This window comes from Crotalus tigris, unplaced genomic scaffold (assembly GCF_016545835.1).
Source record: "Crotalus tigris isolate CLP2741 ecotype Arizona unplaced genomic scaffold, ASM1654583v1 scf7180000021296.432647, whole genome shotgun sequence".
Taxonomy (NCBI): domain Eukaryota; kingdom Metazoa; phylum Chordata; class Lepidosauria; order Squamata; family Viperidae; genus Crotalus; species Crotalus tigris.
Window position 1 is genome coordinate 9,234 of NW_024098441.1, and position 14,742 is coordinate 23,975.

General features: G+C 46.9%; 1 protein-coding gene across 1 annotated transcript in view; it reads left to right on the top strand.

Moving 5' to 3' along the window:
- The first annotated feature begins 2,146 nt into the window (after positions 1-2,146).
- Positions 2,147-14,742, top strand: part of KCNK9 (potassium two pore domain channel subfamily K member 9) — a 115,935-nt gene continuing 103,339 nt past the window's right edge. The window contains exon 1 of the mRNA XM_039369887.1: positions 2,147-2,737. Within this exon, the coding sequence (XP_039225821.1) occupies positions 2,455-2,737 (283 nt within the window). The 5' untranslated portion in view covers positions 2,147-2,454. The remainder of the gene's footprint in view (positions 2,738-14,742) is intronic.

The following is a 14,742-nucleotide window of genomic DNA, read 5'->3' on the forward strand; positions in this document are numbered from 1 at the left end:
CCAGACAAGGTGGGTGGATGGGAGACGACGGAGGGGGGGGGAGTGTTGCCTTCTTCTCTCTCTCCCCCAGGACTGGCTTTGGTTCAGGGTTAGCCAGGGAGGCTGGGGGTGGCCCCGGAACGAAGCCGTGGCATTACTCCTCCCTACTCCATCTCAACTCTGAGACTGGAGCGCGAGTCGTCCCCCGTTGTTTCCCCCTCCCCACGCCCCCCCCACCGGTCTCGATCCTGGGGGAGGCTGGAAAGGCTGGAGGCGACTCTTCGCTCCTCGGGAGCCGGAGCTGCTCTCTCTTGCAAACGCCCGGATTCCTCCAGACGAAGAGGAGAGGGCGGCCGGGGTGGGGAAGGGCCACCTCCCTCTTCTGCTCCCTTTAATTTGGATGCCTTCCTTTTTTCCCCAGCAGGGAGCCTCGGACAGCTGCTGCGGGATCGGGACCAGCCGTCCCCCCGTTTCTGTCGCCTGCCGAAGGAAAGGAAACGAAAGCAAAGGGGAGGAGGCGGCAGCGGCGATCGCCCGCCTTGCAAGCGACTCCAAGCGCGGAGCAGAGCCGGGGATCGCTCGGCCAGCGTCCTCCTCCTCTTCCTCTTCCTCCTCGCTGCTCTCTCCTTCTCTCTCTCTCGTTTGGGGGAAAGGTGAGCCCTTCCGCTGAAGGCCACCTGCCGAACCGAGGCTCCCGCACGCACACCTGTCTCCGCGGACGCCCAAGCCTGCCTGATCGATGCGCCTCGCCTCGCCTCGCCCTCCGCGCCCAGGTGGCCGCGCAGGCAGGCCGAAAGCAACCGGGCGGGAATCAGGAGCTCGCTCCGCCGAAGTCGCTTGCCGCGCCAAACCTTCCCTCCGGAGCGTTTCTTTTGTTCAGCGGCCAGCGCCAGGCAGGGCCGGGGAGGGGCGGGTCTCTTCCTTCGGGCTCTCCCGCCTCCTCCTCCCCCCCCTCCCAGCCTTTTCCCTAGCGGAGCAAGTCTCTCCAAAGTTGAGTTAAGCGAGAGGAGAGCTTGAACGGACGGAGGGCGGAGAAGGAAAAGGCAAAGAGCGAGCGAAGCCAGCGCTCCCTGTTCTCCGCCACTGTTCCCTCCCCAGGACCGGCCAGGCTGGGGGTTCAGGGGGTTAGGCTCCCGGCCTGTAGAGGGATGCTTCGCTTCTTCTCCAAGGCTTTGCGCGCAGGACACCTTGGGCACAGCAGCTGCCCCAGGCTGGCCTTTACCGTGGGCTGATCTCTCTGGCTCCCGCCGCTCCAGCCTGGCGAACATTTGCCTCTCATTTCCCCCTCACACTTTTTCGGGGGGGGCGATTGGAGGAGGAGGAGGAGGATCTAAGGCAGACTCGGGGTTTGCAAGCTGTGGTCAGTCGCTCTTTCCCTTCCCGGAAGTTCTCTCCCCGTCCCCTCTGAGCTCCGGGAGCCTGGCCGATGCCGGGGGAGGCCTCCTCCGGGAGAATCACCACTGGACTGGGCACTGCTGCCTACCCGCCGGCCGCTTCTGCGGAGACAGCCCAGCCCTACCCGGGCTGGAAGAGGCGTGCCTCTCGGCCGTCTTTCCAATGCGGCTCCCCTCTGCCCCCCCTCCTCCCAGGCATACCTCATTTAAGCTCCTCTGATGGGACCTCCGCATCCTTCCACCCCTCCCGGGGCTTAAGACCTGCCCGGGAGTAACCAAGCTTCGGAAAGGAAGCGCCCGCAGGAAAGAGAAGCGAGGAGGAGAGAGAGAGAGAGGGAGAGAGAGAGAGAGAGAGAGGGAGAGAGTAGAGAGGAGAGAGAGGGAGAGGGAGAGACAGGGAGAGAGAGAGAGGGGGGGAGAGAGAGAGGGAGGGAGGAAGGGAGGGAGAGGGAGAGAGGGAGAGGGAGAGAGAGGGAGGGAGGGAGGAAGAGAGAGGGAGAGGGAGAGAGAGAGAGGGAGGGAGGGAGAGAGGGAGGGAGAGAGAGAGAGGGAGGGAGAGAGAGAGAGAGGGAGAAGTAGAGCCCGGGAGTTCTCCGCGCCAGCGGCTCGACGGGGGCCGGGAGTTTGCCAAGAGTGGGCGGCCTGCGGGGCTGGGCGAGAGAAAGCGTAGCTCCGGCTGAGGCCAGGCTGGCCGGTGCCTCCCTTCCCCTCCTGACGGCTCCAAGCTGGCTTGTTGAGCAGAGGCGCCTTGATGGCCCTGCGCGCCGGGACGGCTTGCTTTGCGCAGCTCTTGCGCAGCCTTTGCCGGCTGCGCCTTCCGCTGACCAGACGCTCCAGCAGCCTCCTCTGCCTCTCCGCCTCCCACGAAGCCGACCACGCAGGCGGAGAGCAGTCGCCGCCGCCGCCGCCGCCGATTCAGCACCAAGGACAGCCGCCGCGGAGAGGGAGCCCTATTGCACGCCGCTGCCGCCGCCGCCCCGCGCTGCTCGCCTGGCGGGGCGGCTGCCTCGGGGCCACCCTGTCGGATCCGCGGGCGGCCAGGGGGGGACATGGTCCCCTCCGTGGACCCTTCCTGGCGGCCATGAAGAGGCAGAACGTGCGGACTCTCTCGCTGATCATCTGCACGTTCACTTACCTGCTGGTGGGGGCGGCGGTCTTCGACGCCCTGGAGTCGGAGCACGAGCTGCGCGAGGAGGAGCAGCTGAAAGCCGAGGAGACTCGGCTGAAGGGGAAGTACAACATCACCAGCGACGATTACCAACAGCTGGAAGAGATCATCATGCAGTCGGAACCTCACCGGGCTGGCGTCCAGTGGAAATTTGCCGGCTCTTTCTACTTTGCCATTACAGTCATCACCACCATTGGTAAGTCCCCTTCTCCGTGGTCGGTGGGAGGGGGGGGATGGCTTGGGGGGGGGGGTGAAGGAGGCCAAGCCTTATCTGAGCGGTTGACAGGTGGACCCAAAAGCAAGGAAGAAATAAGAAGGGACCGATGCCTCGAGCTAAGATGAAAGGTGGGACAACTGTAGGGTTGTGGGAAGAGAAGGCAAGGAAAACATTGGATGCGAGGCTGACGTTTCACCCCTCCTTGAAGATCTGGGGTTACTGTCAAGGGTCTTCCCTTCCCTTTAAAATCTGAATTTCCCAAACTTACACGCTTGAGTCTTCTCCACTTGCCCGTATTCCTGGGAAAAGTTTTCTTCATTGCAAAGAGCTAGGTTGGGAGTTAAAACAGTGACTGGAAAGCTTTCGGAGGAAATTAACTGTTGCTTCTATCTCTCCACACCCATGTCTGGGAAGCAAATCACGAGCTTGTTTCATCAGAAATACAGAGAGGTGCAAGGATATGCTTTTGGCATTATTCATTGGCTTGGATCCCTGATATAAAAATACTTATTTGGAGAAGGAAAGTCAGCACAACAACTTTTCAAAACAATTAGGCCTGCTATCCTAAGAACAAGCCCTGGGAACTATTTGTCACATTTAGCCGTCTGCGGGGCAGGACTTGTGGAAGGATTTGAGCTGCAAGTTTTTTGTTTAAGCTTGATCTCGTGTCCTAGGGAAATGATTTGCAAACTTCCATGGCTGTTCCCAGGCTATTATTATAAAACCACTTTAACGGGGTAAATAGGAATCTTTACAAATGGATAGTTTGGAAGATGTTATATCTGAGTTGAAGGGTTATGTTGGGCTACAAAGAACTCAGTATTACACTTTTAACTGCTCCTTCTGATTGTTTAGTTAGTGGTGAATTGTCTAGAAAGTCTTTATGACTATCCTAGTTATGGGCTCCCATCTTCTACCACCTCTTCTGAAAAAGGAAATAGCCAGGCGTCAAGCAATATAACAACTTTGGGAGTATTTCTTTTTCAACAGTTGGACAAAGACCTAAACTGTTTTTGGTGCAGTAGAATTGGCAGTAGGCTCCAGAGAAACTTTCCTTCCTCAGTTTAAAGTCAGTGTTGGTCTGTCAACCCCATCAGTCTGAAACTCCTGGTTAAAAAAAAGTTAGCAAAAAAAAAAAAAAAAAAAACCCAGAAAAATATCGAAGTGGTGGGGTGCCCTCTCTAACCATTTTTGCGGTTGCTCCGTTACGAGATGCGTATGTTTAAAAACCTGATGGATATGTCTTCTTAGAACATCTCTACCTGTGGCAGTCCCAAAATATTACTGGTTAATTTGATGCCTTGGTTGGATTCTAGTGGGCAGGACATGAACAAATAGAATTGCGTGGTTAATCACGATGGAAATTATGTGACCGTTTGGTCTTGTTGCACCAACAGGGTCATTCATACTTGAAAAGGCTGCCCATTTTCTGAAGAAAGTCCATTTCATCTTAATTAGAATTGTCAGCAAGACAAACGACACAGCTGCCACGTTCTTTAGGTTTAGGATTTTGATGTTCTTACCTGTGGCAACGGATCGCTAACTGGACAGATGATCCAGCACAATTCTGTGACTGGTGTCTTCATCTGGGAAAAAAAGTTTTGTCCGTGTCACATGTCCGCGTCGATTCACTTCATTCTTACATACAGGTCTCTTTCTTATCTTATAATGAAGCTTCCCTGTGAATCCGCTGTCTGAGTGATTTAGGACCGGTTTTAACACCTGTTTATGAGTGGAGAGGCTAGGAAGATAATGTTTAAAAAAGTATTCCAGCTGCTTCTTTTTATGGTGTTTTAATTTTACTATTAATTTTAGTTAGTGGCCCTTTTAGAGTGTCTATGTGCTACAGCAAAAATCAAGTATTTTGCTTTCATTTGGGTTGGCTATTAAGTTAATAATGCAGATAATAAGAACGAAAGTTGAACAATGAAGGGGAAATCGTTGGTGTAGAGGGAGGCATTGGTGGAAATTTGCTGCCCTCCACATTTCTGAGTTGTTAATTTTAGTAGGAGATGTAAATGCTTAACTTCTGTGCTTCTGGAACGTCACTAGCACTTTCTCATTTTGTTAACCACCAACATCACAAAAGTGGCCAAGATTTTAAGTAATCCTGGATTCCGTGAACTGGCTGTGCTCCACTAAGAGTTGGAATAAAATATGGTGTACCTACACATCCAACATCTAACTGTAGGTTTTAAAAGTCTGGATAGTTTCAGTGGATGTAGCAGATGGGAACTTAAGGCAATTTATAGCAAAGGCAGCTCCTGCAGGCAATTCTAGATCCTGAAGGAAAATATAGTTGAAATCTATAAAACCATACATTAAAAAAAGGGACTGGAAATATGTTGTTCTCTTGCTCCCTGTGGAATTTATAGTCCTTCGTTGCAGAAAAATAATGCGGAAAACCAGAATAATAAAAGCAAGAAGTTTCTATACCCAGTGTAGAATCCAACAATGGAATTCCATTCTTTATCTATTGAGTGGCATGGTGGTGACCTAGGGGTGAAGAAGATACTTGCCTCCACTTGGAAGGTTGAGGGTTGAGTCCTAGGTAGGAGCAGATGTTTCTCTCCTAGGATGCAAAGAAAAAAAACATATCTGTCAGGAAGGGCATTTGGCCATAAACACTCAGCTCCAGTCGCCCCAACTCTACCCCAGATATGGACCACAGGGTTATAAAAAAGGATCCATCCATCGATTCATCCATTGTGAGTAGCCCAATTATTTCCTGAGATGGGTGGCTATTAAAATCTCTCTCTCCCACCCTTTCTCTCTCTGTCTCTCTCTTTCCCATCCATCCATCCATCCATCCATCCATCCATCCATCCATCCATCCATTGTGAGTCAGCTAATTATTTCCTGAGATGGGTCTCTCTCCCTCTCTCTCTCTCTCTCTCTCTCTCTCTCTCTCTCTCTCTCTCTCTCTCTCTCTCTCTCTCTCTCTCTCTTTCTCTTTCTCTCTCTCCATCCCAGGAAATTTCTCCTTAGTTCTAGGTTGCTTCTCTCCTTGATTAGCTTCCATCCATTGCTTCTTGTTCTGCCCCCAGGTGCTTTGGAGAATAGCTTGACCCCCCTCTTCTTTATGGCAGCCTCTGAAATATTGAAAGACTTCAATTGTGTCACCCCTAGTCCTTATTTTCACTAGACTAGACCTACCCAGTTCATGCAACCGTTCTTCATATAATAATAATAATCATAGTAGTAAAGTTGGAAGGGACCTTGGAGGTCATCTAGTCCAACCCCCTGCTCGGGCAGGAAACCCTACACCATTTCGGACAAGTGGCTGTCCAGTCTCTTCTTAAAAACTTCCAGTGTTGGAGCATTTACTGCTATCATCTTTGTTCCTCTTCTCTGTACTCTTTCTAGAATCTCAACATCTTTTTTACTCATGGTGACCAAAACTGGTCACGTGGTAGTGTGTCACATCATTCTGCCCTAAATCAATGCGTAACTTCTTTGTTGGTCAAGGATGTGTTAATCTTCATCATGGAATTAGTTGCCTGTGGAACCTATCAAAATTAATGGCAAATTAAGCATGATTTGATTTCGGCCCCACGGAAATTCAGGCAATTCACAGTCCATGAATCTGTTTGAACAACACCCAGGTTTCCTGCGTGCAGTGAGGCATAAACCGATGAAATGGGTTAGGTTTTCACAACTAACCAACGTGAACCAACTAGCCAAGTATGTGTTAGATCTTTTCCTTCATTTATTGCTGTGTGAAGTCTTTCAGAAGAAGTGAGATAGATTAGCCTTTTCTCTTTAATGGTTGATTTCTGTCCCACATTCACATACATTTTTCTTTTGTTCTTTTTTGACTTTAGAATTTTTCTTTTTAAAGTTGAAAAAACTGGTTGTTGACATGAGGGATGCTGCTTTTGTTGAGCATTTGATGTTGGTTTTTTTTTTTAAAAAAAATTGTTTCTATTTTTAAACTCACCTTGAAGACATTGTTTGCTCACAGTTTTTTCTGTTGAGAAGTCAACCTGAGTAGAATTCAGAATAAAAAAATTTTTTTTGTGGCATAATGAGAAAAGATTTAGCATTTCACTGCATTGGGACACTAGAATTTTTGTTGCAAATACAATTTGCAGCATCCATGAATACGTCTAGTTATATTTTCTAGATATGATTCTTATTAAAGATTGGGAGGAGAAAGGAATGAAATGGAAATACTAATAATGTTTCAAAGATTAACTTCTCTGGATGATAAATTGACATTTGGCTCTGAAATGGTTAAAGCTTTTAGAATTTTCTGATGGTTTAAAACATTTGAACATCTAGAATTAAAATTCTCTCATTTCCTCCCAGCTACTGTCTAAATTTGATAGTTCTTTTTATAGTTTGATTATTAACATTTATTGCTAGATCCTGATTTTTTGTTTGTTTGAACCAAACCATAAGAGTGACGTTCCAAGCTAAAAAATAGACACTGCAGAGGATTGAGAGACGGCAAATAAGTCAATAAGAAATAACTGTGAACAAATGCCATTACTGATAGGATGATCTTCTTACAGATTATTGTTCAATTTTGTGATTAAGGTCTGAAATGAAAGCTTGGTGAAGAAAACATATTTTATCCTTGCGTAATTTGGAGAGTCTTTCTGTTTAACTCTTGAGATGCTTTGTTCATTGCCTTAAACCCTAGTGTGATTTGTAAAGCATAGTTGTAAGCATGAGTTAACATAATGTGTGGATGCAACCAATGATGGTTTATTCAATAAAGTCTACTTATTTGTAGTGATTAATTAAATTTAAATGCTGCCTGACTCCTAGTGACCTAAAACAAGATTTGAATCCAGTCACTGCTTCTAAGCCTACAAGCCCAGTATCCAACAGGGTTTAATCTGTAAGATGTTCCAGACTGACATCTGCTACAAACAATGTTGATGCCAAAATAAGAACTTGCAAATTCTGTAATTACATACTTGTATCTCTCCATTTGAAAAATATATATGTCCCAGCATTTATAAGACAATGTTACACAATCTTTCCGTTTCTCCTCCTACGGATGTCTATGCTCATAGGCCATCATGGATGTGTGTATCTGTGTATTTGAGACAAACTACTCAATGTAAATTCGCATTGCCAACTCTTCCCTTTACATACCTGCAAGTGTGATGCTAGTTTAAGGGGCTGAGTTTGTATCATGGCCTCCCAGCACAAACCTGGTCTGTTTTGGCCTTATTTGCCAAAATGACATCCTGCTGGAAATGAAGGCTAGGCAAGTAGTGTCCACTGTTCTGGCCTTGTGTTAGGCTTTGTTGGCAATTAAGTTCATTTAGTGATTGTCCAGGAACTTTGAAAGATCCTAATTGAGGAAGAGTGGAGGATACCACTATTATTTTTTTGAGAATATAACGGGACCGAATGGAATGGAGTGGAGTGGAGTGGAATGCCTTAAAATAAGGCATTGGGCATACATGTGCCCAAAACAGGTCACCGCTGACAGTATATCGATGGGCAAGTTCTCAGCTTGCATGTACACATACATTGAACCAAACCATTCATAATGCAAGCAGATGCATTGGCACACGTGCCAAACCTGATTAGGCTTCAGGTTGACTCTTTCAGTGATTTCTTTTTTCCTGACTTAGCTTAATGGACAAAAAAAAAAAAAAAAAAAAAAACCAGTCTGCTTGACTAGTTTAAAGATCAATTTCGATGGAAATGCAGGAATGGTGTTAACTTGGAAATCAAATTCGATGGGTTGTATAAACACATCTACTGTGTGAAGTGTAATGGTGCCAGTTTCTTTGGAGAACATGAAAGAAGGACTTGGAGGCATTGAGTAAATCAATTCCTTCCTTCCTTCCTTCCTTCCTTCCTTCCTTCCTTCCTTCCTTCCTTCCTTCCTTCCTTCCTTCCTTCCTTCCTTCCTTCCTTCCTTCCTTTCCTCCTTCCCTCTTTCCATCCAGTGGTGGGATTCAGCCAGTTCTCACCAGTTTGGCAGAACCGGTAGCTAATTTTTTGTTGCCCAGGCCCAGAATGGACATCATCATCATCATCATCATCATCATCATCATCATCATCATCATCATCATCATCATCAAAAAGTTGGAAGAGACAACCCCCTGCTCAGGCAGGAAACTCTATACCATTTCAGATAAACGGCTGTCCAGTCTATTCTTAAAAACCTCCAGTGTTGGAGCATTCACAGCTTCTGGAGGCAGGTTGTTCCACTGATTAATTGTTCGCACTGTCAGGAAATTTCTCCTTAGTTCTAGGTTGCTTCTCTCCTTGGTTAGTTTCCATCCGTGGCTTCTTGTCCTGCCTTGTGGTGCTTCTGGAAGTGGCATCTGCACATAGAACCGGTTGTTCGAATATTTGAATCCCATCCCTGCTTCCATCTAAGGCAAAGTCACAGTCTGGGATCAGCCATGTTGCAGTTTCAAAAAGATCCTCTCCGCTGTAAGGATTAGTGTGAAGAGTATCACAGTGAATCTTGTGGATACTAGACAGTCCGACTCCTCATTCTCCATTGCTCTCTGTAAATGATATTCTTAGGAAGATCATTCCTAAATAGGCTTGATAGTCTAGGACAGGGGTCCCCAACCCCGGTCTGTGGACTGGTACCGGTCCACGGCATGCCAGCAACCGGTCCGCACAAACAAGTAAAGTCCCATCCATGCGATGCAGGCAGCACACAAAACCACGCACTCTCCAGTCTGCAGAAAAACCTCTCTCCATGGAACCGGTCCCTGGTGGTGGCCAAAAGGTTGGGAACCTTTGTTCTAGGGCAACTCCTGCAGAACCCTCCATGGTTCAGGGAGGCACATAGAGGAAAACAAACTCTCTCTCCTTCTTAAGATGGTTTTTTTCACAGGTCTCCCAACCCAGAACTCCTTTGCAGTAGTGGTTAATATCTGCAGCTCGGGTGTAGGATGGAGGTTCGTTCTCCGAGCTTGTGGGTTGGTTTCTGAACATTTCATTACCAGGCTAAGTAACATCTTCAGTGGAATTTAGGAGATGCCTCTGTCGGTGGTCTCCTGACTGTAAGGGCTTTGTGTGGTCAGTAAGTCTTGTGATGGGAAGGTGATGTCAGGTGATATGTTGGGTCTTGTGAAGGGCCAGGTGTGGGTCACATCAGGTGAGTGGCTTGTGATGGATCTTTTGAAGGGTCAGGTGTAGCTCATGTCAGGTGAGTGTCTTGTGATGGCTCTTGTGAGGGGCCAGGTGTGGGTCATATCAGATGAGTGTCTTGTGATGGCTCTTGTGAAGGGCCAGGTGTGGGTCACATCAGGTGAGTGTCTTGTGATGGCTCTTGTGAAGGGCCAGGTGTGGCTCATGTCAGGTGAGTGTCTTGTGATGGATCTTGTGAAGGGCCAGGTATGGGTCACATCAGGTGAGTGTCTTGTGATGGCTCTTATGAAGGGCCAGGTGTGGGTCACATCAGGTGAGCGTCTTGTGATGGCTCTTGTGAAGGGCCAGGTGTGGGTTACATCAGGTGAGTGTCTTGTGATGGATCTTGTGAGGGGACAGGTGTGGGTCACATCAGGTGAGGGCCATTACTTTTTTAAGTCACTTTTTTCAGTCTTGTTGTAATGTGAAACGGTCACTAAATGAACTGTTTTAAGTCAAGGACAGGACTTGTCCTTTACAGAAAAAGTCTTGTTGGTCCCATATGAGAAAAACCACTGCCTCTTTCACTTCCTTGCAATTTCAGTGTCTCCCCTCCTCTCCACTGTCAGAAAAAGGTATTCAAATCTGCTTTAATGAAGACCTTTGTTAATTATGCCTTCACGATTTTTAAAAAACATTTATTTATTTATCTGCTGCATTGAGTGCTTATTTGCTAATGGAAAAATACAGTATCAGGCGAAGGTATAATAAGTAAATTATGCCATTACGCATGCTTGGGCTCAAAGCAGCCAGCCCCTAAATTTCCTAAGGTTAGAGACTGCCAATTTGGACTGCTTAATTTTGCAATTTCCATAATTTATTTTGATTGCAACATCTGTGGGCTTATAAATGCCCACAAAATCCAGTTTTGCTACCAGGGGAGAAAGAGAATTTTGGAAGTGGCGTTGACACGAACCTACTTATAGATGCAATTAAAATTTATCTGTTTGCCCCTCTCTCCATTCTGAAGTGAGCAAACAGTACCTGTCAAAATGTATTCCTAGTATCAAAACCATTGGCCTTTTTGGAATATTAGCCGGACTTATTTATTTAGCGTATGACATACAGTGCCAGGGAAATGTACACATGCTAGACACACAATGTAGTCCTGACAGCCTAGATTTCTAGTTGACTCTGTTCAGTGCTTGCATGCCTATTCTTGATGCACCATAGAGGACCAACTAGCTTTACATCAGCTGACCTGTGGCCAGTGGTGGAATTCAGCCGGTTCACACCGGTTCGGTACAACTGGTAGCTATTTTTTTGTTGACTTTGGCAAACCAGCTGAATCCTGTCACTGGATGGTGCCCACTGAAGTCCTAACCCTTTTTCGCAAGGCCCAGAATGGCCCATTAGAAGTGCATGGATGCCACTTCCAGAAGTCAAGACGCTGCTTCCAGAAGTCCATTCTGGGCCTCAGAGGAGGCCTTCCAGTCCCAGAACGGATGGGTGGATGCCATTTCCGGAAGTTCGGACGCCACTTTTGGAAGTACGTTCGGACCTTGGAAGCTTGGACGAGGCCTCCCAGGCCCATAATGTCTTGCCAGAAGTCCATGGATGCTGCTTCCAGAAGTCTGTTCTGGGCCTCGGAGGCCCAGGCACAGAACAGACTTCCGGAAGTGGCATCCATGCAGAGAACCTGTTGTTCACATATTTGAATCCCACCGCTATCTGTGGCGCTTAAATTGCTGGCTCAGTCGGGCTCCTCTATTTTGCTTTCCCTTGTATCACGATGCCTCACCTCTGGCCAAATCCAGCACCAGCATCTTCCCTCCACACACATGAACACAGCTATAGTTTCCCCACTGAAGTGGTACCCATTTATCTGCTCACAATATTGTGTGCTTTTAAATTGCTGGGTGGGCAGGAGCTAGGGATCGAGCGATGGGAGCGCTCTCCATCTCAAAAGCTGGTCTGGAACCCCTGGAGTGCAGGCCACTTCTGGCTGGCATTTCCAGCATCCTTAAGCCTCTGCGCCACCACATCCCCTATTAGCCAGACTTGGAATTCCAGTAATCCCTGAATATTTTTTGAAAGCTTGGGTGGAGAATGCAAAGAAACTGAACTGAGCAATGGGTGGAAAAGCTGTGATTGCCCTTGAGTTTAAATCCAATGTTGTCGGTTCAAAAGAAAGCATGGGGCACATGGTCTCTCCTCCATGCCTAGTATTTACCACTGACTTGGTACAAAATGATGTGTGGATGTGCTGAAGGTCAGGATGGTTGACAGGAATGGAAAAACACCAAGAGAGATCGTGTACAGTCCCGATACAAGTTATACTGATTGTTAGTTTTCCTTTATTTTTCTTCTTGTCTTCTGCCTTAATTGCTTTTTTCCTCCTACTCTCTATTTCTCTGTTTTGCTTATCCCCAAAGGGAATAGAATGATGAATAGGGATGCGCCATCAGTTTTGATTCAGATGCTGGTAAATTTAGAGAAGGACAAGAAGTTTAAGTGTTCTCATAGACAGCAATCTGATGCTGAACTGGCCCCAGTGATTGATTAAGCCATCGGCAGCCTCCAGCAGCTGTCGAAGGCAAATCCCAATGGTGATTTTTCAAGGGGCAATTGGACTTCCTTTGTTTTTCCTTGAAGATGTTTCACTTCTCATCCAAGAAACTTCTTCATTTCTGACTAAATGGTGGAGGATGGAAGGATGTATATTCCTTACAGTCATCTGATCATTTGCGTTCTTTTCGAGAATCATTGAGACCACTTGGAGGTTTACCTGTGACCTCAGGGTCACCTGAATAGTTACAAGACAGTCCTTTCAGCAGTTCCAAGAAGGTCCCACACCCATTTGCACTATTCAGGTGACCCTGAGGGCACAGATAAACCTCCAAGTGGCCTCAATGATTCTCAGACAGCGTGCTAATGACCAGATGACTGCAAGCAATATAAATCCTTCCATTCTCTGCCATTCGGTCAGAACTGAAGAAGCTTCTTGGATGAGAAGCAAAATGTCTTCAAGAAAAAACAAAGAAAGTCCAGTTGCCTCCTGGGAAAGCACGTTTGGGACAGCCATGACCTGGATGGTTGAGAATCTCCACAGATACTCTAAGGCAGGGGTCTTCAAACTTGGCCCTTTTATGACTTGTGGACTTCAACTCCCAGAATTCTTCAGCCAAGCATGGAGGTTGAGGAATTCTGGGAGTTGAAGTCCACAAGTCATAAAAGGGCTAAGTTTGAAGACCCCTGTCTTAAATCTAACAAACAAAATGGAGGCTGGCTGAGGAATTCTGGGAATTGAAGTCCACAAGTCTTAAAGTTGCCAAGTTTGGAGAGACTAGAACAGGGGCACGCAGGCTGAGGAATTCAGGGAGTTGAAGTCCACAAGTCATAAAAGGGCCAAGTTTGAAGGCTCCTTGTCAATGCTGCTAACATTGGATGTTTTTGCTTAGACAACGTATGGAGTTGCAACCATTTTCCTTCTTGTGTTTTACTCTTAGAATGAGAGTTAGAATTAGATGATACTGTGAGGGGGAGGAGGAGGAGGACTGTGCATGGGAGTTTAGTTAGACATAACAATACTGTAACTAGTGTGTGAACCAAGATTATTGAAATAAGAGATGATAAGAATTGGCGGGCTGGAGAACTGGAGGGAAGGCCTGCCTTTCAAACTAATTGGAGAATGTGATTTATGACTGTGAATTAGAGGAGGGAATTGTGCTTTGATACTATGTGCTCAGAGGAGGGGAATTCAGATTTCGGTTTTGACTATGTAAGTGCCGAAGTTATGCTACTTGAATAAAAGATTCTTTAAGGTAAACAATGTTCTTGGAAGAGTTTCATCTGTCGGAACCATGACACCCCTGCTCTAAGGCAAATGTGCTCAGCCTGGGCTCAAAGAATTGTAAGTGGTTCCCATCTCCTTTTCACGCCCTTAGAGTTCTTTCTCAATACGATTGCTGATAATCCGTGCCAGTTTCCCAAAGTTTTGAGTTGGAAACAGAAAAACAACAGGCTTAGCTATGGTAGCCCTCGGCTTACGACAGTTCATTTGGTGACCGTTTAAAGTTGCAACGGCATGGAACAAAAATGACCTAGAACTGTTTCTCACCCTTAATAACAATTGCATCATCCCCAGCATTATGTGGTCAAAAATTCAGACGCTTGGCAACTGGTTCCTATTTATGACGGCTGTAGCATCCCGAGGGTCATGGGATCACCCCTTGACACCTCCTGACAAGCAAAGTCAACGGGGAAGCCAACAACCGTGTCGCTAACTGAACAACTGCAGTGATTTGCTTAACAATGGTGGCAAGAAAGGGTCATAAAATGGGGCAAAACCCGCTTAGCAACTGTCTCATTTAGCAACAGAGGTTTTGGGCTCAATTGTGATTGTACGTCAAGGGCGACCTGTATTTTGTTGAGGTTAAAAACAGGCTTAAGATAGTTAAACAGACTTTCAAAACCTAAAAAAAAAAAAAAAATAGCAACGTTTTCAAGAAGAAAACATCCTGACTCTTATGTTTGCAACGTGGTCATGCTTCTTTTTCTCCAGAGCTTCGACAAGGGATATTCTTGTCTATCAAAAATCTCAGATTTGGTATTCTGGCAGGAAGCTAGGGTTTTTAACTGTGAGATGGGAGTATATCTGGTTTTCTACTCCAGGGGTTCCCAACCTCAGGTCCATGGACCAGTACCAGGCCGTAGCAAGCTGCAGGCAGCACACAAAACCATGCCCCCTCCGGTCTTCGGAAAAATCTCTCTCCAGGGAACCGGTCTCTGGTGCCCAAAAGGTTGGGGACCTCTGCTCTAGAATGAATTCCAAATCTCCTCAGGAGCAGGTAGGGTCAATGGTGAAGTGTGAAGGGACTTCTGAGAACATCTGGCAAGGCCAGAATGTGGACATGGAATCT